The sequence below is a fragment of the Ixodes scapularis genome, unplaced genomic scaffold, assembly GCF_016920785.2.
Source record: "Ixodes scapularis isolate PalLabHiFi unplaced genomic scaffold, ASM1692078v2 ptg001158l_1___fragment_3__unscaffolded, whole genome shotgun sequence".
NCBI lineage: Eukaryota > Metazoa > Arthropoda > Arachnida > Ixodida > Ixodidae > Ixodes > Ixodes scapularis.
In genome coordinates this window covers 560,586-588,556 of record NW_024610108.1, presented here as the reverse complement: position 1 = coordinate 588,556, position 27,971 = coordinate 560,586, and the positions used below count along the sequence as shown (strand labels likewise).

The 27,971-nt window shown below is 44.2% G+C and overlaps 1 protein-coding gene across 2 annotated transcripts in view; it reads left to right on the top strand.

The window, feature by feature from the left end:
- LOC120847052 (juvenile hormone acid O-methyltransferase-like) overlaps window positions 1-3,645 on the top strand; it is a 43,906-nt gene extending 40,261 nt beyond the window's left edge. The window contains exon 3 of one of the 2 annotated variants that reach the window (XM_040218988.2): window positions 2,668-3,645. In XM_040218988.2, the coding sequence (XP_040074922.1) occupies window positions 2,668-2,840 (173 nt within the window). In that variant the 3' untranslated portion in view covers window positions 2,841-3,645. The remainder of the gene's footprint in view (window positions 1-2,667) is intronic. The other variant, XM_040218989.2, reaches the window with a different exon arrangement.
- Window positions 3,646-27,971: the final 24,326 nt, after the last annotated feature.

The following is a 27,971-nucleotide window of genomic DNA, read 5'->3' as shown; positions in this document are numbered from 1 at the left end:
CTATATATATACAAATATAGATCTCGTACTCCCATATCCTTCTAAAAAGAGTTCATTTAGTAGTTTTCAATGACACTCAGCAACTTGCTAATTGGAGCCATATGTTTATTATCAGTAACTAAAAAGTTAATTAACGAATTTTATTTAATTATCCTTCTGATTGCTCCGATCAGCCACCTGCACTCTGTATCCCTGGTCGTATAACTCACCTGCACAAACCACATATGTGTTACATTCGCGGCTTTTTTAAAACATCTGTTAAGTTAAAAAAAAAGAAAAAAAAACCCGGTGCGCGCGCGCACACACACACGCACACGCACGCACACACACATACACACATACATACATACATATATACGTATATACATATATACATATTAGTAATTTCTTATATTATCTATAAAAGGAGGAAGAGGGCGGGGAAGGAGGGGGAGGGATTTGAAGAGCGTCTTCTCCCTCCCCCTCTCCTCCTCCTCCTCCTCCTCCATACCCTCCCTTCCTTCCAAAGTTTCCCCGCTAAATTGCGGTTTTATAGCTAAATTTAGCGGGGAATTGAATTGGTGTATAGGTCTGTGACGTCCCATAATGCAACGCGCGCGGTTACGCCAACGGCGACGGCGACGCCGACGCCGCGAATCGAAGGAACGAGCGCGTAAGAGCTGCGCTTTAAAACAATTAACGAGTGTTTCTCTGCTTTAGTGGAGTAATCGTCGTCCGTCTATGAAGCCAGCGGGCTGCCATTTTATTATTGTGTGTTTTCGCTCAAGCGAGCTGATCATTGTAAGTTTTATGTGCGTACTTAATCTCTACCGACGTAACTGGTTGCTACACAAGTCTCGCGGAATCTAAGTTAATCGCCAAGTGCCATTATGCTACGTCGCCAAGTGCTATTATGTGCAGGTTAAGGCAAAGAAGAGCTCGACCTGCGCCGCGCAGGCCGGGGCAGCCCGAGAGCCATGTAGAAAATCCCGCGTCTGTGAATCCAAAAATGTAAATGAAACGGACTGTCAGATTTGCGATTGCAGCAATCTGGCAGTCAATTTCATAGCTTACCACGCTGGAAACACCTCATGCGGCATTTGACTGCTTTCGGTCAGCACGAAGCTGGGTCTGCACATACCGCAGCCGATTGTACCTTTCACAAATTTTTCGCTCGAGAGGTGGAAATATTTTTAAAAAGCTCGAGAGTTCGTTCCCAAAACAACCCGTTCTAAAGTTACCTACTGGCGATATATCACCCAATAAAAGAGTAAAGAGGTGGGCAGTATACGGGATGAGCGCTGAACTTCAACTTATCCTGTCTACTTCCCATCGCTGTCCTTGTTTATTGCGCGCTCTATTAGCAAACTGTATAAGAATCACCCAACTCGCCTTCATCGCCACTTTGACCAATGGTACCTGGAGAGACTGAAACTTCTTTATAAAAGCTCCTTTGCCTTTTAATTTAGTTTTAATTGCACCGATGATCGAAATGCCTTCTCTACGTTTTAATTGGAAACATTTTGGTACTTTCTCGGAATCTAATTTGAAACATTATTTGCATTCTGAAAGCACGTCTTTCGCTCAAAAACACTTCTTCTTGATCGCTATCCTAATTTCCATCAAATTCCCTAACGTCGTGTACACCCTTAAAGGGGAATCGTTTAGCCAGGCATGACCTTAGTAATGACAGCATGCCTAAAGTTACTGGAACACGTGACTTACTAGGATATTTAGCGTACTAGCTATATAACCTGTGTGTCGTAGTATTCCTGTAGCAGGGTCAAGCATACGTTGTATGTGCTCGTGGAGAAAGCTACGGGTTGCGGCAGTCCTTGCATTCAGTCGATGAAGGGCCGACGGAAAAGTAATGCTTAAACTTATTCCTCGAGACAACGTCGGAAGGCAGACGCTTGTTTTGAGTTGGACTGTACTAGCGTTACACAAAAAGAGCGTCACGTGACGCAACACCATGATATAATACGGCGTGAAACAACACAGTCCGCCAAGTTTAGCTGAACTTACATCTTCCCACAAAATGTAGCGTAAGTCCGCAAAGTTTGCGAACGAAGGAGGGGTCTTTGTTACGGTGTTTTATGGCGAGAGCTTCTTTCTGACAATGTTTCGTAGAGAGACGGTATAGCGTGACGTCCAACCACAACGTTTTTTTTTCTTTTTTTTAATTTTGGTTATGAAACAGACTGTTCATTAAATTGAGCGAACACAGATGCCACTGTCGTCGCGGCGTCCCAGCGCGTGGTTCCTGTTGTTAGCATGGAATACCCGACTGCATATGCACCAGCAGATGAACAGGAGTCTGTGCTGAAACCACAACTGCTGCTCTGTCACTGCCAAGATCGCAGGGCATTCAGCTTATCTTGGGTCTGAGGCCACCAGCCAAAAAGCGGATTAAACAATATAAAAGTAAAATCCTCCAGTTGTAGACCCTTTCTAAGTGCTGGTGCACTTACCCTGGAGCGTTGCACAGTCGATCAACATTGGCTAACGCCTCCATCCTCGTGAACATCTTCCTGTGGCATTTTAAGGGTGAATAGTGAGCGGACATAAATTCCATAGACACTCAAGAATTCGCAGGCGCCCCCTGGCAGCCAATCATTGACGGCTGTGTTGTGTTGCTACTTAAGGTGACCGCAAGTTTGGGAATGTTTTCTCGTCTTTCTCGCGCAGCCCTGCTTCTCCCCCTTGTCACCGTGAAGACTGGCACTACTGAGGAGGACAAGGATCGCATGAAGAAACTGCTGTCGGCAAGGCTCCTGGACGGCTGCCGTCGGACTCCCGAAGGCTCCAGTTACGCCTTGGATCTCTTTTTCCTACATGTTCAAAAGCGGCCTAAAATGTAGTCGCTGCATTGTCATTTCCTTCGTTCACGTGCTGATATTGCTGTCAAGGTTCGCGCTGCGAGGTTTGTTGCTATTCCACAGAGCTACACTATAAATCTGATAGCGGATGCGTGCGCCATTCATCCACCACTTATTTCCAAATAAGTGCTGGATATATTTGTAACGAATATATCTGGGTCCGCTTGAAAATATTTGATCTATGTAACGTTGCATTTGTTTTTTGTTTTGTTTTTTATTTGATTCACTTTGGATTTTTTCTTTGGGTTTCAGTAAATGCTTCTTTATCCGACCTATCTTCCACAATCGTTCACCGCTATGGATCTTATTCGATACACTTTGAATATATTTTACTGCTACTACTGTCCTGCACTAGAACTTTAACATCTGTCTTTTTAGCTTTGCAGTCGACAGCGGTGTAAGCAAGCATTGAAAGTCTAGCGGACGACGGTGGTGGCGGTAAAAATGATTGAAGCTTCAGTTTATCTATATCTTAAACTTACCAGTCTTTCTGCTGCTTTTTTTGATGTGTAGAACATGTGAAAAGCAAGGAACAAATAATACGTTGTTCTCTATCTAACATTATGACAGATGAAAGAAAGCTCCTTGGCGTTAGCGAATCCCCATTGATAGGCAGTTAGCGATCCCGATCGTTCGATGTAATCTCTGTCACAAACCGTTGATATACACTGCGGGGCACAATAAGCGTGATCACGATGTCAGCAGTGACGTATTTTGTTTGGAAAGATGTGGATATCGAATTTACACGCTTAGGTTGTTGTCGCAAAATAAAAATGTTTCACCGTTACGGTCTTATGGCTGATTTTTTTTTCGTCTTACTAGCACCACTAATACAAACGCAGAAGGGTATCAACAGTTCTACAAACATTTACTAGGTACATAGCGCGACACCTTGCTCGAAAGCACCATAGTTCTTTTTTAATGTTTGTTTTATAATCAAAGGGCTATCTTCAAAACTAATCTAAAACGTATTTATTTGATTGCTAAATATTGGCACCTCGAATCCTGGTGAGATTCCAGCTACTTTCTACTTAGATAAATAAACATTCTGATTGTTCCAAAAAAATGTTAGAAGTTCTGTCCGGTATGTTCATGTTTTCAGACCACCACAATTTGAATTAATGACAAGAGCTATGAAAACGCGGCTGCGTAGGTTATGTTTCTTTCAAAGTAGACTCCCAAGCAGGGAACCAGCTCCAGCTTAATTGGCGTAATCTTCATGATTATATTTCGGTCGCTTCTAAGCCAGATGATTCTTCGTTCAGCGGTAGAAAAATACTTTCGACCTACCATCACGTTGCCCTCTGGATATCCTAGCTACAATATCGAATAAACATTGACACTCCCTTACGCCATATGGGAAATGACCTTGTCAAAATTGATTCCATTCATAACGTCCAATTTGTTTTTTAACTAAATTGCGAACAGCGTGACTTACAAGAGGAAGGGGGGAAATGGGGGGGGGGGGGGGGGGGTCCCGCTCACTTCACACCAAAGCACTTTAATCCGGAACAATTCATCGCGGACATTTTGCACAAAAATCCTCACCCCCGGACGTTTCATCACAAGACACTTCATATTGCAAGGACGTTCCATATTCAGATATTTCGTGCCTCATACAAGCTGTACCCAGCCTCATCGTACACCACTTAATGCCGAGGCAGTTATCTCAGATTTCTCATACCAACATGAATTCGTCCAGGAGCAGTGGATCCTAATGGCACTTGATCCTGGGAAGGTAGCCTTCCTCCCCCTGCTAACAAGACGCAAACATATATCAACGTACAGACGACCAGAACTTCGCAAGGTGATTGCATAGCTGATCAGTCTCTGTCGCCATGGCGATCGCCATTTGGGTCCTTTCAAATCTTTAAAGCTTCGAAAGGGTCGTTTTGAACAGCAGCGCCAAGATCGCTATGGAGCTGCGTTGAACTGAAAGCGTTCCTGGCCAATATAATACCTCTGTCAGACGGTGCCTGAAATGCCATTTGAGGCAAGATCATTCAACGCAAGTGTCATTTAGGCAGTGCCACATGGCAACTTCAGTGCCATTTGACCTAAATGCCAGTTTAAATTAACTCGGTTCTCGAAATTCCTTTACAGGCTCGCGAATCGAACTCTCGTCGGCACCGCTTGACACATGTTATGGGATTTCCAAATAAAACAAAAGCGAAGTGATTATTTTCAGAAACAATTTTACATTTCACACCATGCCAGACGATCGTCTCAAGAATTTTCGGTGGCAGGGGAGGAACAGCGAGTCATGTGCTGCCATACGGGCGTTTTTAAAAGCCCCGGGGACAAATGTGCAGCTGTCTATCATAGCACCGGAACCTCAGAAAACACGTTTTGGAGGGACATAACTCTGATGAGAGGGCAACCTGCTAGGTGAACGCAAGCACGCAAAAAATCGTAGAGGGAGGAAGGGCCGCCTAGTATTCGTTTTGCGCATGTGGGTCGTCGCAGCACCACATACACTCTCAAAAAAGGGGGTGTACAAGGGTGCTCCCCTTGTCCCATATGCAACTCCCCAAAACTATAGTCCGACGTTCTGTCCACCGACGTCGAGCTGACGATACCAACTTTTAGGAGCGGCTTGATAGTCGAGTGATACAACTGATTAAAACAGCTAATGTACTCATTAGAGGCTACGGTAAGACAATACTAGTTTTTCTTGCCCTGCTGCAAAACCTCAGCAATTTTGATTTCTAGTTTTTGATACGCACATTAGCTATTAGGGGCGAAGCTCCTTAGGGTCCAGCCTTGTCCGTCCGGCGTCCGTGCTCACATCGATATTGCTTGTGCTCGTGCTCGTGAGCTCACATGCTCACGTGCTCACAAGCACGTGAACACGTGCTCACGTGCTCGTGTAAAGGAAAAAATGAAAAAAAGACATTTTTTTTGCGCAGTCGACAGGATTCGAACTTGTGCGGAGAGAACCTAATGGATTTCTAGTCCATCGCCTTAACCACTCGGCCACGACTGCGGGACGACTACGGGGCTCTGAGATGTGGTAGTAACTCAAGAGCTGGGGATGTCATGGATGAAACGTTGCATGTAGCCGCTCAACGTCTATACAGGAGAGGGCGCTGCGGTCAAATGCGTATATAATCGCGTTAAACTTTGCGTGCATTGGCTCAACCTTTATAGACGAGAGGGCGCTGCGGTCAAATGCTCAAATGCGTATATAACCACGTTCTATACCACACGTTCTCTTTCTGACATGGATGAAAACGAACGAAAGGCTCGGCATGCTGCGGCTCAGCGTCTACGCAGACAAGCACCACCAGAGCTTCGCCCCAATCACCATCATTCACCACGTGGAGACGAGGTGATTTTTTTAGTACGCTGTATCCAACAGCGATCAACCGCTCGCAAAAGTTGGTACCCCTAGCTCAATGTCAGTGGACGAAACAACGAAATATAATTTTGTGGGGTTACATATGGGACAAGGGATGTAACCCTCTACACCCCCTATTTCTGGGAATGTATGCACTTCCTCGAGCGAGCTCATAGCAGGACGGGCTTGGTCGTTGTTCACAGGAGCACTCTCCGCCTAGCAGCGATTTAAATTTTTGAGCAGTTTTTTTTTTTTCCTTTTTTTTTTCTTGCATAGGCAGAAGCTTTAGCGATTGGCTCACGGGGATTGTAAGGTGCAGCACCTGCGGGTAGGGGTTCTGGCCAAAAATCAACAACAAACAAATATTTTTTTTTAAGTTGTACAAATCACGTCAAGTGTGTGTTGTTTTAATAGACGAAGATAGTGGAGGTATTAGCTATCGTGACCCCTTTCCTGCTTTTATATTCCCGTTGATATACTCTTAGAAATAATAAAAAATGTGCTCCAACAAGTAAGTCTCTCAAAGGTTCTATTTGTTGCCTTCTTAAGTATGAAGTAGCATAATCGTATATTTCTAGAAAGCTAAATACGCTGCTTATGTTGACATGTAAGTATAATGTTTCCAGGAATATACTCAATGCACAATTTTATTTTAAAGTGTTCTAAAAATGGTTTGTCGTACCGAGGTATCGCATGTACACTTGTGCAGTGAATACGGTTGAAGCACAGTTGCCACTTACAAGATCTGCATGTTACAGGAAGCATCTGCTGCTGGCGATGAGTATAGAAGTGGTCAGAGTGAGCTGTCTATGTTACAGAAAAGTCTTTATATTCCTGGGATCACTGTTTCTGAAGAACGAGCTGCAGTTTCTTGATGCCATAGTCACTTGTGTGACATTCTTTGCACTTATGATACGAAGACTCAAAGTTTATTGATTCACCACACAGTTACATGTGGTGAATTGGAGGCCGAAGAAAAAGCTGAAGGAATGCAGCTTGACCGATCTCTGGTGAAGTGACTGTAGACCATGGCACGCTGACGAACAAGAAGTGCTTTATTCCTGAGCGCAGCGTTTTTATCACAGACATGACGTCACGAGCCGGGCGGCGCTTCCGCGATGACTCACTCGCGATAACTCAATCAGCACGCTACAACATCTGGGTCCCCCAATCATCAGCAGCGACAAAGTACGTTATGAAACGCGTTCAGTAAAATGTGTGCACCTGTTCATACGTATAAAATGAACAATTTAAGGAAACAGTTAGATAATTGCGTGGCATCTCTATTTGTATCAAAATAACCCGGTCCAAAAAAAGGTAAGGAATAAATTAGTTTCTATTTTTTATAGTTTTTTCGTCACTTCAAAGTATTGCAAGGTTGGTGATGTCTCGATGAATATTATTTAGTTTCATTGCTTTCAAATCAAATAAATCACGAATTGTACTAGATAATGCATATGCCGCACTCTTATAAGCGATTGTTAAGTTATAATTAAAATTTGGTGTATGTTACGTGTTTTGATAAATTGACACGGTGATTGCGTATGATGAACGTAGGAAACATTTACGAATATCCTTATCATTTTTTGGAATAAATGTATTTTATTTAAATTCGGGTAAGATGTATTGCCCCATACTAGGTGGCAGTAACACGATGAGAAAAAACAACAAATTATTTAGGATCTTTTTTTTACGTTTGTTGGATATGTCTGTGCTTATGAATTATTCCTTCGGATCTGCCTAGCTTAGAGATTATTCCACAGAATATTATCACAGAAAATAACTCCGAGCGTTTTAATGATTTTTATAAATTCAATGTTGAATGACAGAAATATCAAAGGACCGTAGAGCCTATCACCCGAACCAAAAAAAAAATGAATGTTTTCTTTCTTTTTTTATAGAGCGCCGCCTTTAGGCGCCCATTTCCGGCTTGAGCGCCGTCGCCGTCGCCATCAGTGTCGACGTAACCGCGCGTTGCATTATGGGACGTTTGACACAATGATGTCCCCCGTGACATCACGTGTGACGCAACGAGGGAATACTTTCCCCCCTGTACTTTGCGGGAAAATTTGCCGCTAAATTTTAGGGGAAATTTTCCCGCCAAATTTAGAAGGAAATTTTTACCCTCGTAACGTCCCGCGTGACCCTTCCCTCCGTACCATCTCCTCCTCCTCCTCCTCAGAAGCTGCGCTCTAATTCGGCGTTACAGAAAATCGTAAACGTTTTTCCTTTTTTTATGCGTTGATTTTGAATCAATTTATTTCAGCCCAAGCTTTTAACTTTAAAAGAAACGCATTGACTCTTTTATAAGGTCTTCTTCAGATTCGTCTAAAAACAATATGATCGAGTCACCCGCGTAGATTGTGTATTTCCAGTTTGAATCAATGATCACTATACTATTCCTATATAATACTAAAAGAAGTGGCCCAGGATACTCTCTGGCGCAACTTCAGATGATATGTTCAGAGGAATTGATATCCGGTCAATTGCAAAAAATTGAGAGCAAATTTGTAAATTCGATCTAATTAGCGCTAGAGAAATATCGCAAATGCCATAAGCAAATATTTACTTAACGAAATATAATGATTAGAATAATTCAATAAAATGCTATACTAAAGTCTAACCTAAAAATACTCCAAGCATCAGAGCTTTTTCTTCGAAGTTTCTCAGTATCTCTTCTTTTTTAACCCATAACGCTGTTTCTGTTGATATATTGATTTGTTATTCAAGTAGGAATTTCGTAATTAGGCAGTGTTTATCCCAAAAATTTATGGTGCAGCAGCGAATGTTTTTTTCCAAACCTTTTGATAATACATGATGTATAAACATAAGACGGTAGTTTCCTAATTCATTTTCGTTCCCTGCTTTGAAGAAAACCAGAACGTTTGCCGTTTTAATTTTTTTTGCGAAAATATCAGGTGGCATTGCGAGCTTGTATATGTGAGATAGACATAAAGCAAGAATGTATATTTCATACTTTATAGGTTTTATTTGTAAGTCATCCACATTACATGTACGACTATAATTAAGGCAGATAACAGCGGTATAAACTTTGATTTATAGAGTTGAAGAGAGAAACAATGATTCCGGTATTGGCCTTATATATTTTTAACGCTTCAGGGTTGTAAAAGATGCTACGTATGTTAAAAAAATAATTGTGAAATAAAGTTCAAAATTTTAAACACTTAAATTCTCGCGATTATGTCTTATAATTGCGATATTATGCGTCTCATAAAATGTATTAAAAATGATGTTTATATGTTTCCATAAATAAAGTAATATATTTTTTTTAGATTGCCTAACGTTCATAGTAATTTGTTTCATTAAACTGGGGTATTGCTGTTGCCTCACGAGTAGCGAGAAATATTTAATGGAACTGATATTCTCAATATGTTTCCTTTTCTTTAAACTCCGAAATCACCTAATATTTCGGCAAGTTTAAAGGTGTTATAACAACATTCATAATAATACCATCCTTTCCATCCACTATGATCGAATGCTTCCCCCTTCCCCCCCCCCCCCTCCCCCGCCCCCCCCCCCCCCCCCAATAAAAAAAAAAACAGTAGTAGGCAGCTTGACTGTCCTCGGGCCCTTACACTGGTCAACAGCTTAAACGTTTCAAGCTTAAATATTTAAAAAAATGTATAGTACGCAATATTCATGTCCACAGAATGAAATAAATCAGCCCAATTAGTTGCCATGAGTTTCTTTCTAAAGTTATCTAATGCGGGTGGTGTGATGTTTTCAAAATTGAAAGCAGTTGAGTCCCGCTTACGTGCTTCTCGTTTTGTGGGAACTCGCATAAATATGGGCAGATGGTCACTAATACCTGAACTTAAAACACCAGTCTTGACCTTTTTCTTCTCATAGTTTGTGATGAATAAATCAATTAAAGTTGAAGTAAATAGTGCAGTGCGCGAATGTTGAGTAATCACGTGAACAAAGTTATTTGCTGCAAATAGTAATAACAAATCGGCAGTGTTAAGGTTGTCATCTAACAAAGATATAGTTAAATATCCGGCTTCAAAAAGATAATATACGCGTTTGTTTGCATAGCGAAGCAATTCACCGAGAAATAAAAATCACTCTACATTTTCAGTGGTGAGACGGTAAATAAAAGCAAATATCTAAATGTTCTGGTTTATATGCACAATTTCATAACCATATGTAAAAGACATATATTCATAGAATATTTCAAGGTCATCACTTGCGACCAGAAAGACGGTTTTGGCAAAAATGATTATATCGAAAAAGAATAAAAAAATCAGTAAATCTCGGTATCAAGTTTTTGGGAGCATTATATCACATCGAACCAGAATTTGAATGAATGAAAAAAATAACATAGTTTTGTCCAGCTTAGACCCAGCTGACCTAACATTCCCGTGAAAACGTTTTTTTTTTTTTAAATTACACTTTGTCTTATCTCTATCATTACAGACGTCTTGTGGCCTAAGCAAATAAAATGCTGCCATTCTTCAGCAAAAAAAGAAAAAAAAAACACTGTACACAAATTATTACTTGGCAGTTTTATCTCAGCAGATTTTGACAACATCGTCGTTATGTTCAATATACACACTATCCGTAGTTTCAGATTTCCGGGCGAAGATCTTGCCGTTTCTTACCCACAGATATTTCCATCCGACGTCGAGCTTCTTTGCGGTGGCCTTACTAAGCGGTTTCTTAGGGGTGGGGCACAGATGCTCGTTTACAGAAACAGGGGTGTAAGAGAAGAATCCTAAATCTTCATGCAGGAGGTATCGCAAAACTAAATACACTCAAACTTAAAATACATGCACACCGGAAAAAATATCAATCACGTAGCGCTATTTTTTTCCAGTGTGCTTGTACTTTCTGAGTAAGTTTAATTTTCCTTTATTTCCTACCTGATGAATACCCAACTCGGCCAAGCATCCATCCTAAATGATCGTTTGTTAGGCGCTTCTTTCGTACTTTCGCAAGCACCTTGTCATTTTCCTCCCTACGAATGAACTGCAGGATAACATTTTGCATGTTAAATAAAGTTCCTAAATAAGAGCTTCCAACAAGTAGCGACATTCTTTGAAGCGCCGACTGTTTGACGGTGCCGGTTTTAGGAAGCGAATGGCGGCGCGCCGCACAGCGTTAAACTGGTTACCGCCATTTTGTTACAGCAGAATTCGCTTTTGTCATTTGTATTGGTTTTCGTTACTTGTACAAGAAGTATCAAGGGATTTAAATGTTAAGCTTTCGTACGCGCACTCTGACAGAATTCGATGTCGGTCTTTTCAATCGACTCGCCAATGACTTCGCCGAGCCTGCATAGTATTGCATCAAGGTTCTCGCGTTCATGCACCGTAATTGCTTTCAATGCAGGGTTACAGGCTGGAGAGTGTTGTTCACACTGAACAATGCTCGTCTGGTTAGCTTTTATTTGCCTTTCAAGCGCAATACACCTCGCTCGCAGCTCTTCGCTTTCTTTTTTAGAGCGCAGCTCTTAGGGGCCCGTTTCCGGCTTGAGCGGCGTCGGCGTCGCCGTCGGCGTAACCGCGATGTCACGTGACCCCCCCGAGGTCACGTGACCCACTCAGGTCACGTGACACCCCTAGGTCACGTGACCCTCCGAGGTCACGTGACCCTCCGAGGTCACGTGACCCCCAGAAGTCACGTGACCCCCTGAGGTCACGTGACCCCCGAAGTCACGTGACCCCCTTGAGGTCACGTGACTGCCCCTAAGGTCACGTGACCTCAAGGGGGTCACTTGACTTCAGGGGGTCACGTGACTTCTGGCGGTCACGTGACCCCCTGAGGTCACCTGACCCCTAAAGTCACGTGACCCCCTTGAGGACACGTGACCCCCCTAAGGTCATGTGACCCCTTCAGGTCACGTGACCCCCGAGGCCGCGTGACCCCCAAAGGTCACGTGATCCCCTGAGGTCACGTGATTCAAGGAGTCACCTATCCCTCTGTACGCTTCCATCTCCCTCCTCAAGAGCTGCGCTCTAACCGGCGTTACAGGGAATTGTAAACGGCTTTCATTTTTTAATGCTTTGTCTTCCGCGATCCGCGTGCAATCGTCTTTTTTATGTCCTCAAACTTTGCTTTTAAGAAGTTCATACTGAACTTTGCTGCGCGTATGTCTGAGCGAACATCACGCATTTGATTAACAAAGTCTCTATCAAGCGTGTATCGCATCGATTCCCATTGAGCTTTCATCTCCCCCCCGAAGCTCAGCGATATATCGCGTGAGGTATTTCGCCATAGTAGAGAAACATCCTATCGCAAACAACAATATAATTGGCAGCAGCGACAGCAATTTTCCCAGATAATGGGGTTATCAATACAACGAGAACACGCCTCTGATGGAGTGTAGTCTTAAGACGACGTGTCGACTGCCGTCGCGGGTGCCAAGCGGCTGGTTATGCAAACGCTTCTCCTATTGTACTAAGAGGAGAAACTGTACTGATAAGAGATAAGATACCTGAGACCAGTGTTAATGTCAAGAATGATGCCATGAGCTTCCGAGCAGGCCAACGAAATGGTGGTACAATGAAGGGCGCAATCAATAATATACAGCTGACTAGAATAAACAGGAAGAGGCCAAAAAGCTGTAGACGCTGCTTTAGCCCTGTTTTGAAAAACTCGCCATGCTCCAGTAGAGTGTCGAAAAGATGGCAGAGTCAATTGTAGCAGCAATGATGGCCTCCATAAATAAAATGGCTGAGTAGGGAGCTCCAGAATATGCATCGGTCAAAACAAGTTTCTTAAAGGGGTACGGACACAAAAATCTGGACCTCACTTTTTTGCTTCGACATGACGTTGGTAGTAGTAAAACCTCGGTCACATTAATATTTCATTGGAAAGCGCAAGAAAACATATTTCAAGCTGAGTTATATGACAACCAAAAACAACCTGGTAGTTGATTATGAAGCGGCAATGGAATGCCGCGACGGCATCGGCGCTTGACGGCAGTGCCACTCTATGGGAAGTACATTCGCTAGTACAGATTACCTGGAACAGAACGTAAGACCAAAGGTTTGGTGAAGAAAGCCGAAACACAGTTGACCAGTTTGGACTCACACCGCCAGCCAATCATTTCCACTCATTCTTTGACGTCACCGATGTCAGGGGCTGATGAACTTTCAACATGGCGCGTGCTGCTTTCAATGTCGCTTGACGACCTCTCAAAGTTACGCCATCGAAGAACTGTGCCGGTATTCAATTTCTTGCGTGGTAGTTTCTGTGCGACGATGTGAAAATTCAGCGATCGTCTCGCTGTCCAATTTAGTCGCCGTCGACGTGCTAAATCCTAGGGATGCGTAAGTCTTGTTGGACGAGACGGACGAGAAAGACGAAAGCGGTGCCTTCTCTTTATGCGGAGTGCAAGTTCATCTGCTTCTTGCCCAGGGGTTGCGGTGATGGCAGAACGCTAAGATCTTATTGGCCGATTGAAAACAATAGTGGGCAGACCTCACGGCTTCTAGAATTGAGGTCTACCTACTCTCAATCAAAGTTAATCCGAGCTCGACGCCGTTCCGACGTCACCGCAACTCCTGCGCAAGAACCAGACGACTGCTTTCCGTATTTGTTTATTGTTCGCTATTGAGAAAAGTCGCATTGCAAAAACGTGGCGATGCGAGCGTTCTTTTTTTTCTTGTAGTTTTTGTGTGACGATGTGAGAATTGTACATTCGTGTTCTCTGTACCCTGTGCCTTCGCTGCGAAATCGCGTCTCGTCGACGCGAGCGCAAGCTTCCTCTACGTCTCCCCTTCCTAGTCGGGGTGGAGTGTACGCGTTTCTTCGCGGTGGCCTGGTAATCAGGGACCCAAACTGTAACCGAAACCAAAAACCGGTTGGGAACGAAATTTTTTCAGTAACCACAACCGGAACCAAACCGCAATTTGACTTTTTTTTTAAACCGTAATCGTGACTGTGAATTATTTACCGGTAACCGATATTAACCGAAAATAAATTTAAAAAAAAAGCGAAAGCCGTTTACAACTCCCTGTAACACCGAATTGGAGCGCAGCTCTTGAGGAGGAGGAGGGAAGGGTACTGAGGGTTATCTGTTCTCGGGGCAGGGGGGCGTCATGTGACCTTGGGGGGTCACGTGACCCCCCAGAATATTTTTTCCGTTAGATTTAGCGGGGAAATTTTTCCGCTAGGTTTAACGGGAAAATTTTTCCGCTAGACTTAGCGGGGAATGTTTTCCGCTAAATCTAGCGGGGAAACTTTTACGCTAGATTCAGCGGGTTAATTTTTCCGCTGGATTTAGCGGGGCATTTTTCCCGCTAGATTTAGCGGAGAAATTTTTCCGCTAGAATTAGCCGGGAAATTTTTCCGCTAAATCTAGCGGAGAAATTTTTCCGCTAGATTTAGCGGGGAAATTTTTCCGCTAGATTTAGCGGGGAAATTTTTCCGCTACATTTAGAGGGGAAGTTTTCCCGGTAGATTTAGCGGGAAAATTTTTCCGCTAGATTTAGAGGGGGATTTTTTCCGCTAGATTTAGCGGGAAATTTTTTCCGATAAATCTAGCGGGGAAAATTTTTCCGCTAGATTTAGCGGAGAAATTTTTCCGCTAAATCTAGCGGGGAAATTTTTCCGCTAGATTCAGCGGGGAAATTTACCCATAACGCACCGCGCGGTTACGCCGACGGCGACGCCGCTCAAGCCGGAAACGGGCCCCTAAGAGCTGCGCTCTAAAAAAACGTCAGTTTCTCTCAAAAATTACCTGGAGGAGCGATCCTGAAATGTAGTGGCTATTTGACAGAGTTACCGTCAGCGAGTGGTGCATCTGGTAATACGTTTCAGTCCAATCAAAACTTCGGATTAAGTATGCTTGCTTGGAATCAGTGGTGGAGCCTATAATTAAAAGTCTCTGACACACCGCTACAGTCGGTACATGTATTCGTACGTGTCGCTTTCATGGTATTAACTAATAAGTTAGAATTCTGAGATATCCAACCAACTCGGTTCTTCTAAAACCGCCGATGTTCTGACCTGCAGCAAGGGAGGTCGTGAACCGCTTGAGGTTCGAGTTCCACCAGGTTCGACGTTCTTGAGCATTTACGGAAAAGTTTGAGAAAGTTCGATTGTGCTAATTTGAAAAAGTGGCTCCGATCGGTTCTCGAGAACTAAACTAAAGGCGATCGCAACGCCACAATTCTTCCCGCAGGTGCCATTCCGGGAACTGCTCGGCTAAACGCATTGATTTAAATCAAGTCGCGCAAGGGCTGGTGGCGCCATCTCGCAGTGCCATTTCACAGTAGCTATGAAAATGAACTCACATGTTTTGACTCGTCGCTAGAGGGCGGCATGTTATCGTATTTAGTTCGGCCACGGTGGACGCGAGCGTCCTGGTTTCAAGGGTGAGTTTCCCGACTGAGTGTTTTAGTAATGTTGACTTTTAGTAAGGGCAGCACTGTTTGGTTGTTTATAATTTAGCAAGAATAAGTGGGAGGCACTCACTTGACCGAATGACATTTTAGCGAACACCCACGTTTCACCGAATGGCACTTGAGCGAATAGTCGGACGCCGCGAAGCGGCGTTTTCGGGTGGGCCAAATGGGTTCACATTTTTGTAATGAGCCGCCGCAGATTGTCGCCGCGAAGCGGCGTAAGCGCAGCGCGGCGGATCGGTTGACGCGCGCCCCGGTTATTCGCTAAAACGTCGATCCGCTCAGATGTCGCTGTTCGCTAAAACGTCATTCGCTCATGTGATATCGGCCCAGAATAAGTAATGTTGTTAACTTTTACGTTATTAGAATCATTTTTCGTTGATTGCATATATTCATAAAATAAAGCAACCTATTCCGTACAGATGTTTTCTACAAAACTAGATTTGCTTGTATCAAAGTCTAGCCACACTGTCCACAAAGTCCAAGCTTGTAGAACCCGGTTAAAAGGTGAAAGGTTCGTCGAACCAGTCGAACCTTTAGTTTGAACGTAAAAATCTGGCTGGATGGAAGTTTGTGACATCCCTAGTTGCAACATATCTGTAGGAGGTGCTCGGCATCCAAATCACGGAGAAAAATGGCGCTACTACATAAATGCACAATTTGTATAGCGCCGCAGAATCTGACAGCGAAAAACGTGCGCTTCTGTAACCTCGTCTATTTGCTTAGAAATAGCAAACATACGTAGGTGTAACAGTGCACAGTAACGAAGACTAGGGAAAGGAAGGAACAGGACAGGACATAATTTTTACAGCTTCTGTGTTCTTCGATCCCTTCCTTCTTAGTCTTGCTTGTTTTGCGCTCTTTCATTAACATTATGTTTGACTTTCACAAACTAGTCCAGCTCTCATTTTATTACTTATTCCACTTAGCAGTATTTTACATAAGGAGGGCTATAGTTGTGTTCCTTCCTTCAGTGTATGCAAAGCCTCTTCTGCATATCTTAGGTTGCAACAAACTATAGCGACGAGGAGGTGCGAATGGTTCTTCCAGCACCGAGTGGGAACTTTCTGAGGGTTTTTTTTTACAAACGCTGCCGAACAACAAAATAGTGATGTTAATTTTTAGTTTTATTATATAGAATGCGATGATCACCGAGTAACGGGGGTGATATGTATGCTTGAGTACCAAAATATATAATGCGAATAGATGTAGTGAACAAGTCTTGGAGTTAGAAACGTGTGCGTTTTACCAATTAGAAGTACTAAGACGTTTTTGAGTTCTTATTTTGAATGTCCCGCTGTTGAATATCTGCCACTACTTTAAACCATTTATTATAAAACGGCTGTATAGCATCTGAATAAAGCAAATTATTAGAGAAACCGAAATAAACCGGTTTTTAGGAACCTGTAGGAGGTAACCGAAACCTTAAAAATTAAAACCGTAGAAAACCGTAAGGAAGCAATATAAACCGGAAACGGTAACAGTAACTGTAGCCGAAACGTTATATTTTTCGGTTTGAGTCCTTATAATGGTAATGTTGCTGTCTCACCACTATCTATGTGATACGCTGCGTGAAATACTCGAGTGGTGATGACACCGCCGTGCTGCCTCACCGGACTTGGCCTGCTTCCCTGATAGCTTTAATATATGAAGGACGCCAACAGGTATGGCGAACTCAAAGCTGTATTTATTTATCCTTGAAGTTGGCGCCCTCGCAGAGCCTGGTCGTTGTCATCAGTCGGTTGTAAATCAGGTAAGCAGCAGTTGCCTCGTCCTAACAATATCACGCATGCCCCTACCGTCACCTTAGACAGCATGAGGTGGGGAATCTACCAGCATCTCGCCTCGTGCGAGATGACAGAGATACATTGGCCACCTCGCCACAATGTCGTCCCGTCCAAAGAGCATCGAGCTCCCGCCCGAAATCGACGTTACCGATCTGGCAATATTGTAGAAGTCGAGGAGCGAACGACGTACTATGTGGTGTCATAGAGCTCGCGAACAGCACGACTCCACCGGAGCCATAATCTTTCGGTGATATGTTACAGCTTTTGGGCACTCTCAGTAAGCGAGGTAGCAACGCGTTGGCGCCACCAAGTGTCAACGCTCATGACTACGGTTGAGGTCGCCCTAGGGAGGCCGATGACGTCGCGGGCGAGACGATATCCCGACACACACCGCACTCTTCGAAGGCTGATTTTGAAGTGCTCGCTGGAATCGAACATTTGGAACGAAGAATACAGCCATTCGCTTGAAATACAAGTGTGCGATTGTCATTGGCAGATAAAGTAGCTCTTTTTTATCTTATTTCTGAACACGTGATGCATATTATAGGTTTCAATGCAGTACCCCTTTACGAGTAATATGTGATATTCGTCAATATCGTAACGTTCCATCGAAACGTTTCTATGCCACAAATCTGCAGTAAGACCTGGGCGGATTCAGAGGGGCGGGGAGGCATCAGAAGGTAAAATTTTTAATGAAAAACTTTAAATACTTAAGTCAAAATTTTAGCTTTTGTTGAAAGAAACTATTGGGTCACCTAAGTAGAACTGGGCAAGGTTTCGACCGTAATGTCCTCTCTCAGCAAACCCCCTCCCCCGCCAGCTTGATTTCTACCCGCCCCCTCCCCCCCCCCCCCCCCCTACCAAGCGTGACCCATAAATCCGCCCCTGCAGTAAGGTCCCCTTAAGCTGCAGGGTTCTGTCTATTATCCTCTATCAAGGCAAAGCAAATAAAACGTTTTAATTTAGGCTGTGTAAGGTCTGTTTGTCCGAGGTATTTCGAAAATACAGTATAATGTACAGGAAAAATTTAATCAGTGCGGTGTAACTGCTGGCCTGGTGATACACAAACGCACGTCGGTAAAATGCTCATCTAGATTCAAATGGGCATCGGCGACACCACCGCGGTGACGCCTTGTCAAGTTGTCGGCGCACGGCACGAAGCAAAGTTTATTTTCGCACACAAAGCAATGACATAAGACACGAAACATACGAAATATGCTTCTGTTTCTCAAAATGACTGGATTCAGAGGGCGAGATGCGCCCGCAGCTAGCAACGTGCAGTCATAACTAGAATACTAGACGGTGCCTACACCGGGAGTGCCTCATACGCCAGGGCTGGGGCGGTCGAAGTGCAGACGCCGAGCGCATAGCATTTTGGTGACATTTTGTATTACTACTAGTCGCAAAAATGACAATGTATTTGGACTGTGCAAAACATTTGTTAGGAAATATCAAGAAAAATAGTTATAGAAGTTACAAAGTGAGACGGATGATGGGATAATATTCTAAGAAAAAATGGGATTGTGCGTGAATGGAAGTTACTTTATAACAAGAAATGAGCTTGAGATAGTCTAGAGCTCCTTTCCTGAAACATAGATAAGTATGAGACTAACATGCTTATGGAAGTTTCTGAGTGTCAGTCAAAATCTAAAATTATAGCGCGTACAGAATTCGGAATTTTTATCAATAGAGCCATTTCGATACACTGCCCTCTGTTGGCAGCTCTGGCATCCCTGCACGATGGCGGACTAAAACCGGAACGCCACGGCACACTTGATGCGTTTGTTTGGAGCCGAAGAAAACGCATACCACAGAGAAAGGTGATGGGCACCGTGACGCTGCACTTTCGGCGCTGTTTAATTGACTCGGCTCCTAGCGTTAGCCGCTCACTGACGTTCACCCTCTCATAGAATGACTTGCACGCTCCATGATTTCAGGTGTTCAGCCATTGTGCAGGAGTTCCGACTTTCTAATAATCGCCACGCGAATTTCGAAAACGGTCTTATGGTTACGTCTACATGAATGCGACCTTAGCGCTTCGAATTAAGCTAGCGCATTGAATTCACTTTAACTGGCGCGTTTTTCATGGATTCGAATCGACCGGTGGCGTCACCTCTCATCGTATGATTGCAGCGCACCCCACGTGACATGTCGGGGGGATTAATGGAGTCCACCGGTGACTACTCGGTCTGGACGTTGGTACAAAAGGAAGAGGGGAGCAAAGTTTGAAGGTCATCTTAGACTTTCTCCACTCCCTCCTTCTCCCGCTTCCCCCGTCCTTCAGACACCCGATTCGATTCGCTAGGGTTTACATGGAGGTTTCTATTGGGCTTGAAAATCTCACACGAATCGAATCGGTCTCGATTCGATTCCCTTGGCTAGCAAATCAAGGCGTTTACATGGGATGATTCGATACGCTAACCCGATTCGATACGCTACTGTCGTATTCATGTAAACGCAGCCTATATTGCGCTATGGTGGAAGAGGAAGTGTGACAGGCGCCGTAGGCGCGCAAAGATAAAGAGGGGAGCGAGACGCGACGAAAATATCTAGAGAGCCTACAGATTAGAGAGGGTCCATCTCAAACCATGGGGAGCCTTGGCGGTTTAATGGCAGACGCCACCGGTGAAGAGTGGTCGCAAGTGCGCATGACGCTGCCTTTTTGGGTGGCAAGGAGGAAAGCAGGCTGAGGCGGACGATGAACGCGTTCGTCGCCTCCTCTCAGCTCGTTTTGCCAACACCACGTAACCCCGGTCGAGCAGTTGAAAACTCTGTATAATCTGGGCTCTTTCAAAGTTTTCGGCACCGCTTAACTCGCCTGCTTGCTTGCAGCACCCATTGGGGTCCCCAAATATTTCTCCGCGGAATTTTTTTCGCGCGATTTAGGCGCACGACCCCATTTAATGGGAGAAACGTGCGCAGTTTATTTAGTTACAATTGGACAATTTTCAATTGGAGCAATCGGAGTTCATGAAGCTACAAAGCAATTCATGTCGATACAAAAACCCGAGTCAAAATATAAATCAGCTATGTGACCTTTCAACACAAGCGCTGCGGGCAGCGCTGTTGTGTTGCGATGAGAATCTTCACCACCGCAATGGGGCGCTGCAGTCTGCAGGCGAGCCGCTTTCATCGCAACTATGTGCAGCCCTTAGCTCACGCCCGGCGCACTTCCCTTTCCAGCCATCATAATGGCTCTAACACCGACCGGCCGGTGGATCAGCGCCTTATAGCGGCGTGAACCAGCATGCGAGCGAGACTACCCGCATGTGGCAGAAGACACACGCCTAGCCTCGCTGACTTGATGTTTCACACCGGGACAAGGCGCTGATTTCCCGGAAGGTCGGCGTTCGCGTGATATTCTTAAACAATCTGCAGGCTGTGCATGCAAGGCTTGCACTACTTTTACATGGTCGACATATTCGGGTGGGAGCTTTTTACGACTGTGCTTCTTTTGGATACTCTTGGTCTTTCACCTCTTTCGGAAGGATGACCAGTTGGCGACATGGTGTCTTCCTGTAATTTGCTCAACGCTCTTACTGATTCCCTCCTGTTACTGTGTAAACATTTATTCCATCTTCCCCCGCGAGAAAAAAAAAAGATTTTTTCTTACCCTTGTGACTTAGTGTCAGATCCTCCGTTCACACGGATGCAGCTCGCAAATGACAAGTTTTTTAACCGTTGACCTCGAGCTTTTGACACATTAATACCTTAACCCCCCAAAAAAAAAAAAAAAAAAAAAAAAACTGCTTACGGTTTTCGCTTATCGCTAACATTTTTTTTTTTTTTTTAATGGTACGCAGATAAAAGAGTCAGTCGCGCTGTTCGCTTCCGAAATGCGGAACTACAAAACGGCGTCGGGATTTGACGACGAAACAACGCTCACTCACCTTTTGCCGGTCGCATTGACTGAGGGCGCAGCGCTCTGGAGAAAGAGACAATGAAGTTTCTCGAGTATAGCGGATTTTGTTTAGCGATTCAGAGTGGAGTTCCTGCCACCAGATTACAATATCCGGATGCAGGACGAGCTGTGTGCCCGCACACAACACCTGGAGGAGTCGCTCATAGAGTTTGTAAAGGCCTTCCAGGGGCTCCATGCCATTGCTGACGCGGCAGTCCCAGACGCAGAAAAAGTAGCATGGGCTATCCATCAGAGCCACCCACGCTTCTACCCATATCTCAGAGCGTAGTTTTAAGAGTCTTGACGACATGGCACGGGCCGTGACGTCGAATTAGGCCGACATCCTTGCTGAACGCCGGTACCGGCCTCCTCCACCAGGAAGCACCACCCTTGAACCAACATTTGCTTCGCCTGAAGATCCAGATGAGTACGAAAGGCACAGTGAGTCTTACGAATCGGCCAACTGTGCAGCTCCTCGAGCCCTTGATCCTCGCGCATACGAATCTCGAGAAGGCTAGGGGAACAAGCGCAGATGTAGAATATCTTAGCCAGAAGCATACTCACAACCAGGGTGTCGAACCGGAACCGAAACGAACCGAAAACCGGAACAGAACCGTTATTTTTAGCCGAACCGGAACTGAACCGAACCGAAATCTTCGCCGCCATTTTGGAACTGAACCGGAACCGAACCAAAAAAAAGATATAACGGAAACCGGTTCAAAACGGTTCAAGGTAATATTTTTTTTCTTTTTTGTTAGTATCACAAAATGAATATATGGGAATAAAAAAATGGCGGCTGTATTTCTATCTATTGATCAAATCGTCATATACAGAATTGCAATGTAAGATAGATTGTGGGTTTTCGTGGCACCTTAGTATTGGCACTATGATTAACCAAGTGTCACGTTGTCACGTGACGTCATAGTGTCAATACATGTTGTCAAGTAATGTCGCGTGGCCTCGTGACGTCACGTGACTCACTGCATCAACTCGATTTAATTTGAGGAAGTCACTAGATGTATTAACCTTGTTGACAGCATGACGTAACACGACATCACGATTTCGCACCGAGCGTCACGTAACACCGTGACGTAAGCAATTTTCATAACCCCTGGTCGAGTGCTCGGGTTCATGACAATCAGCATCTCCAAACATTCGGTTCCGTAACGGCTCATGTCAAATAAATATGATAATTAATAGCCGACCTCTAACAATATCTGAAGCTCAGCCCAAGCTTTTGCTTTCGAAACCCTAGCCGCCTAGGGCATGACTGTGATGAACACTGGCGGTATATAATTAGCGTCAGATCACGTGGCCGCTTGTTCAAATTGCGAGTTGAGGAGATATCGACAGCTGTCTCTGTCCTTTATTTTTTCTGCATCTGTTATTAGGGGGAAATTAATGGATGTTTACTGAACCTATCAACGTCAGGGGTAATTTCTTAACACTATTTATTGAAAGTACAAAACAAAATATTGCAAGACCGATTTTACATTATTCAGGCACCGCACTGCGCGGCATCCAAAAGATGTCCCTGAGAATAGAAGTTTTGAAATGACTAATTGCGACTTATTAATATGACGCTACATAGAACTACATGTGCTTACGGAAGGAATTCCTTAAAAAAAGAGAAGATATTTTAGTGACCTATGAAGAACAGCCGAACGTTGGCAGTCGCTGTAAGTCTCACATGAGCGTCGTTCTCAAGTTATTGCCCAAGTTTCGACCCCTTCTGCATTTTGCTTAAATGAGCTATAAAAAAATTTCTGTATTACATTACTAAATACTACTCAGGATAACTCCCTAACGTTAATAACTGATTGAATTTGGCTTTGCTCTTTTTTCTAGGCAATGGCAGTCGCCAAAAAATTAGAAAAATATCGACATCGTTCATCCCCTCAACTCAGAGCCAGAAGCGGCCATGTGGCCTGTTGCCTATCTTATGCCGCCAACGTTAATCATACCGCCGCGCTGGGGTTTTAAAAGAAGAAAAGGCGTGCTGTCCGCAGCACGCGTTCCAGGTATTGTTAGAGTTCGAATATTCTCACAACCGCAGTGGTTGGACACGAGCCACTACCCTAGTGTCCGCCGAGGCATTGATTGTTACGAGCCGATGTACGGTGCTCACGCAGTGCTCCCATCCAATCCACGAGCCGCGCTCGACTGTCGACCAGGCGGGTGGTTTTGATCCCACAATTACGACATCAATCTTTGGGAAGGCAAGACTAAAAGAAATAGTCACGTTTAATCCTCGCAATTTCACCGCAACAAAGAAGCTTCTGAATCACTGGTGGCCTGTGCGAGTACACTTGGACCAAAGGATCAATACACCTCGGAAAAGTCATGAACATTCCTACCCCATATTGTTTTATGACCCCTTTAAAGGGTGCAAAATAAAAGCAACGAAAGGTTCCGGTTAACAAGTGTCAAATAAAATTGTCGAATTAACAAACACAGACGAGGGAGGCAATTCCTCAGGAATACTTTTAGCCTTTCCACTCTGGTGAAGAAGGAAGACCAGTAATGCTGTACTATGGTGGGAATGAAGTAATGGCCAGCCGGAAGTCGGCAAGCCAGACTGGAAAGGCTGGAGGGGTTGCCGCCATCTATGAGTGACGGCGGCAATCAGACAACCGGCAAGCCGGTTGTCTGGTCGCCGTCGTCATTTATAGACGGCGGTAGCTCTCCAGAGTTTAGTATCATCATTTCTTTGCTGACGGACACAACACTGGGGAAACTAGCCCTTAACAGCACCGCTGTATAAAGGAGTGCGTATGTGTGTGTGTGTGTGGGGGGGGGGGGGGGGGGGGAGGGGAGTTTTAAAAACATGTTGTGCTGTAAAGGTTCCTCTTCCCCGCATCTTTGCCGCAGACCTAAAAGCGTGACCCAGGAAACTACTTTGTTTGCAAAAACGCTCTTGTCAAAAAACACGTTTTTGTCGTGCCAGACGCTCGCGCCGTTGTTCACGAAGAATAATAATACGTGCCTTTCAAATACTTCGCTTTCACTGAGCTTTGACATCCTGCAGCGTGCCTTTTGCACCGCCAAATTCGATTTTCTCAGCAAGAAGAAATCAGAATGACCACCAGCCTACAGTGTGATGACGTCACGTACATACCATGCTAAATAGTAAATAGTTCAGCTTTCTGGTGAAATGTGATGTTCGCCACACTAGGAAGAGATGTCCTAATTATAAAGTTGTGCAGTATTTATAGCAGTCTCGCGATGAGATATGGCAGCCTAGAGAAATGTTAGAGCGCATGACTATTCTAGCATATAGTGTTGTAAAGTGAGGGCCCAAAACAAGTGCAGGTAAAACCGAACATAACATTAGCCTCCGGAGGCAGTATTTCACGAAGTTTCGAGCTCATGCAAGCTGATAGAATGTCATTTATACTAAGATTTTAAGAATCTTTGTCTGTCCTTAGCGCTATTTATGTGAAATCATGAATTTCATTGCGTGCATCTTTCTTTACACATCTCTTTTTACAGTAAGGCGTTCTGCAAGGGATTATTTGAAACAAATAACATTAATTATCTCTCTCTTTTTGAACATTTCGTGCATTTGACTTCCAATCCATCATGTGAGCACAGAGTCCTTTTTAGCGTACCCTGCAACCCGATGCTTCACCACTGCCAATCATCAAACAGAGAAACACTTTTAAGCAGACTCCAGAGCTCGGTTAGTTTCGAGTATCGTCCTTCCGCGTCGGTCTCAAGCGGTTATCTGAACTTTATAAAGTAAAATTTATTGATCAATATAAAAGATATTTAGTTACAAACTGAATATTTGACAACATAAATTGAGGGCAGACCACCCGAAAACACTGCCCCCTTAAATTATTGGAAAAATGCTCTGCCAATCTTTTCTGGCGTTTTTATCCTCGACAGGCACGTTGTAAGTGATATGGGACAGCCGTTCATACATTTCTGATTTTGAAGCTAATTAAAATAACTATGTGTTCCTCACACATATAACTTCTCAAACATATAGAAGTCTGCTATTGCCTCTTTTATGTGGTGAGCATGACTTTTATGTGTCTGTGGGCTGGACAAAATAAAGTAAACAGGGGCGCGCGGCGGAACTATGACATACGCAAGCAAACCGTCAGAAAGCGTCCAATTAAGTAGTTGCCGTCTCGAGTAGAACGTGAAATACTACTTCGTTTTACTTAACAAAAAAAAAAGAATCTTGAAGGACGCTTAAGCTTCGTCTTTAAAAGTGGAACGCGACAGCGTCAACGGGCCTCGTTTGCATCGCATTCTCATTTGCCTCGCTAGCGTGCCTCGCGTGGCCTAGTGAAAAGCGTCTTACTCGCAACTAAAGGGTCGTGGGTTCAAATCCCACCTAAAATACTTTTTTTTTAAGGCAAAGGAATTACTTTTAAACTTGAAATCATTTGAAACATACGGCGATCTTTAATTCGCATTACATGTCATGTTTTAAGGCTGCGGTCCCACGGCAGCCATCTTGAACAAGGCGTTAGTTCAACCAATAGATGGCGACACGCACCCGTGGGGTGGCCGAAACATTGGTTCACAGTGGGATGGCTCGAGCACCATCACGTTCCCCTCGTGGCCTTGCTCGCGCCGCTGCCAGCTGTGCTCAGCTAGCTCAAGTAGCGTGGCCCAGCAAACGGATGTATGCGAGAATGTCAGGCTGGGTATAAATCGTTCTCTGATATAGGGAGATGCGGTTCGGCGGTTGTAACGGGCTTTCGCAATAAATCTTACCAAGAAGGAATCAAATGTTGATTGACGTGTCAATATTCTATCAATGAAAATTTCCTCTGCAGGAATGCACGCTCAGTAGACTCAACCAGTGGAAGCGGACGTCAAGTAAACTGCTTCGCGATTTACGGTACTTACCTCACCATTTTAATGGCGACTAAAATAACGTCACGAAATATTGTGTTTCACAGGGTCCGGAAGATGTTGTAAAGGTTGTTACATTATAGTTCCCTGAAAACAAACGCCGTTGCAATATTTTCGGAAGTACCGACACACATAATGTTGTAAGCACAGCTTAGGAAAACCATCAGAAGAAATAGGAAGACGTTTATTTGCAATGAAGACGCTATGAATGAACGGCGTTTAGCGACGCCAAGTTATGAGCGTTCGGGAATTTATAAGTTGACGTGATTGCTAACTATGGACATGCGAACAATGAAGACCAGTTTTGTCGGGAGATGGTGTTGCGGTGATGACCTGATATCGGACGACTCATGGCAGATGAACAAGTAAGTTTCTTCTCAGCGAATGGTAAGTGTCCAGTGTCAAGCACAACACGTGGCTACCAACGTTGTCGACATTTCGAACACTTGCCGCTTTCGACAAAAGTCCTGGCACCTGGGCTAACTTTGTGGAAAGACTCGAAGTCTTCCTTGAATCCAACGCCATCATACACAGTAACTGAAAACGATCCACTATTAAGTCGGTGGGTGGCGAAACGTATCCATCTACGGAGTCGTGGGTGATGCGTGATCTAAGTGGCTAGAAGTCTACACGATGCCTGCCACGACGTCCAAACACGTCATTGACGTTCTACGGTCTCTTTTACCTACTTTTGCCCTACCGAAAATACTTTTCTCTAATAACGCGCAAAATTTTGCTTCAAATAAAATAAACAAGGTTTTGAAGTAAAAAAACCGGCATGAGGCATCACATTAGCGCACCATACCATCCTGCAACTAACGGGCAAGAAGAATGGACGGTGTGCGAAATGAAAAAGAGCTCTTTCGAAGCTTACGGAAGAAGCAGTTCAGTGAAGAATCACCAGGTTCTTGTTCCGGCAGCACGCGACGGTCTCATCTTACACGAAAAAAAAAACCCGCCGAAGCAATATTCGGCGGACGAAGAGCCACACTCCTCGATCTCATATTACTGTAGCCTACGAACAAAGATCGAGAGATTCCCAGATAGAGAGTAATGGCAGTTTAATCGGTCGGACAACTCGTCTACGTGAGGAATTTCAGCGGAAGTGGGGCCTTCCATGTAAAACTTGAGTAGAAAATTCTCTATGTTGGTTGACCAGGAGGTGTCATCTCTCTGAATACGTTGGATATCAATGACCTTCAGTGTAAATATAACTAAATCACAAAACTCTCTTTGTGTATTGTTTAACTGCCCTTGTATTTGATAGTAGAAGCTATAGTGGTGATATGGACCTTTCACACCAGGCTCCTTTTTCTTATTTTTCGCCTCATACTCCTTTGCGGTTTAAGTATGCTTCAAGAATCTTTTCGAACGGGGACACTTTACGTCAACGAGGCCATTTGTTCCAAGTAGTCAATCAGGGAATGCTGCTAGAAATCCGTCCCTCATATTAACGAATAAGCCGCACTTCTGCACAGTGCAGTTGTCCTGTTCAACGTACAGTTGTAAAGCAGCATCCTCGTTGATTCTACCTTATACTGTTGCGGGTGAAGAAAGTCTTTAAATACACGATACTTGAAACAAGTCTGGCACTGTACGTTGTGGTTCGACACCCACTAATGTCGCCGTCCTTATGGAGCCTCATCAATTAATAATTACCTCGTCACCTCATATTGCTCTTCATCAACAGTAAGTACAGTAGGCTATCGCCATATTACAATCCAAGAATTGAAAAATTTAGTCGTTCAGTCCTTCAACAAGTTTATTATTTATACATTGTTATTACGTTTCATTACCTCGAGACGATCGACGTCCATCGTCGATCTTCAAATACTT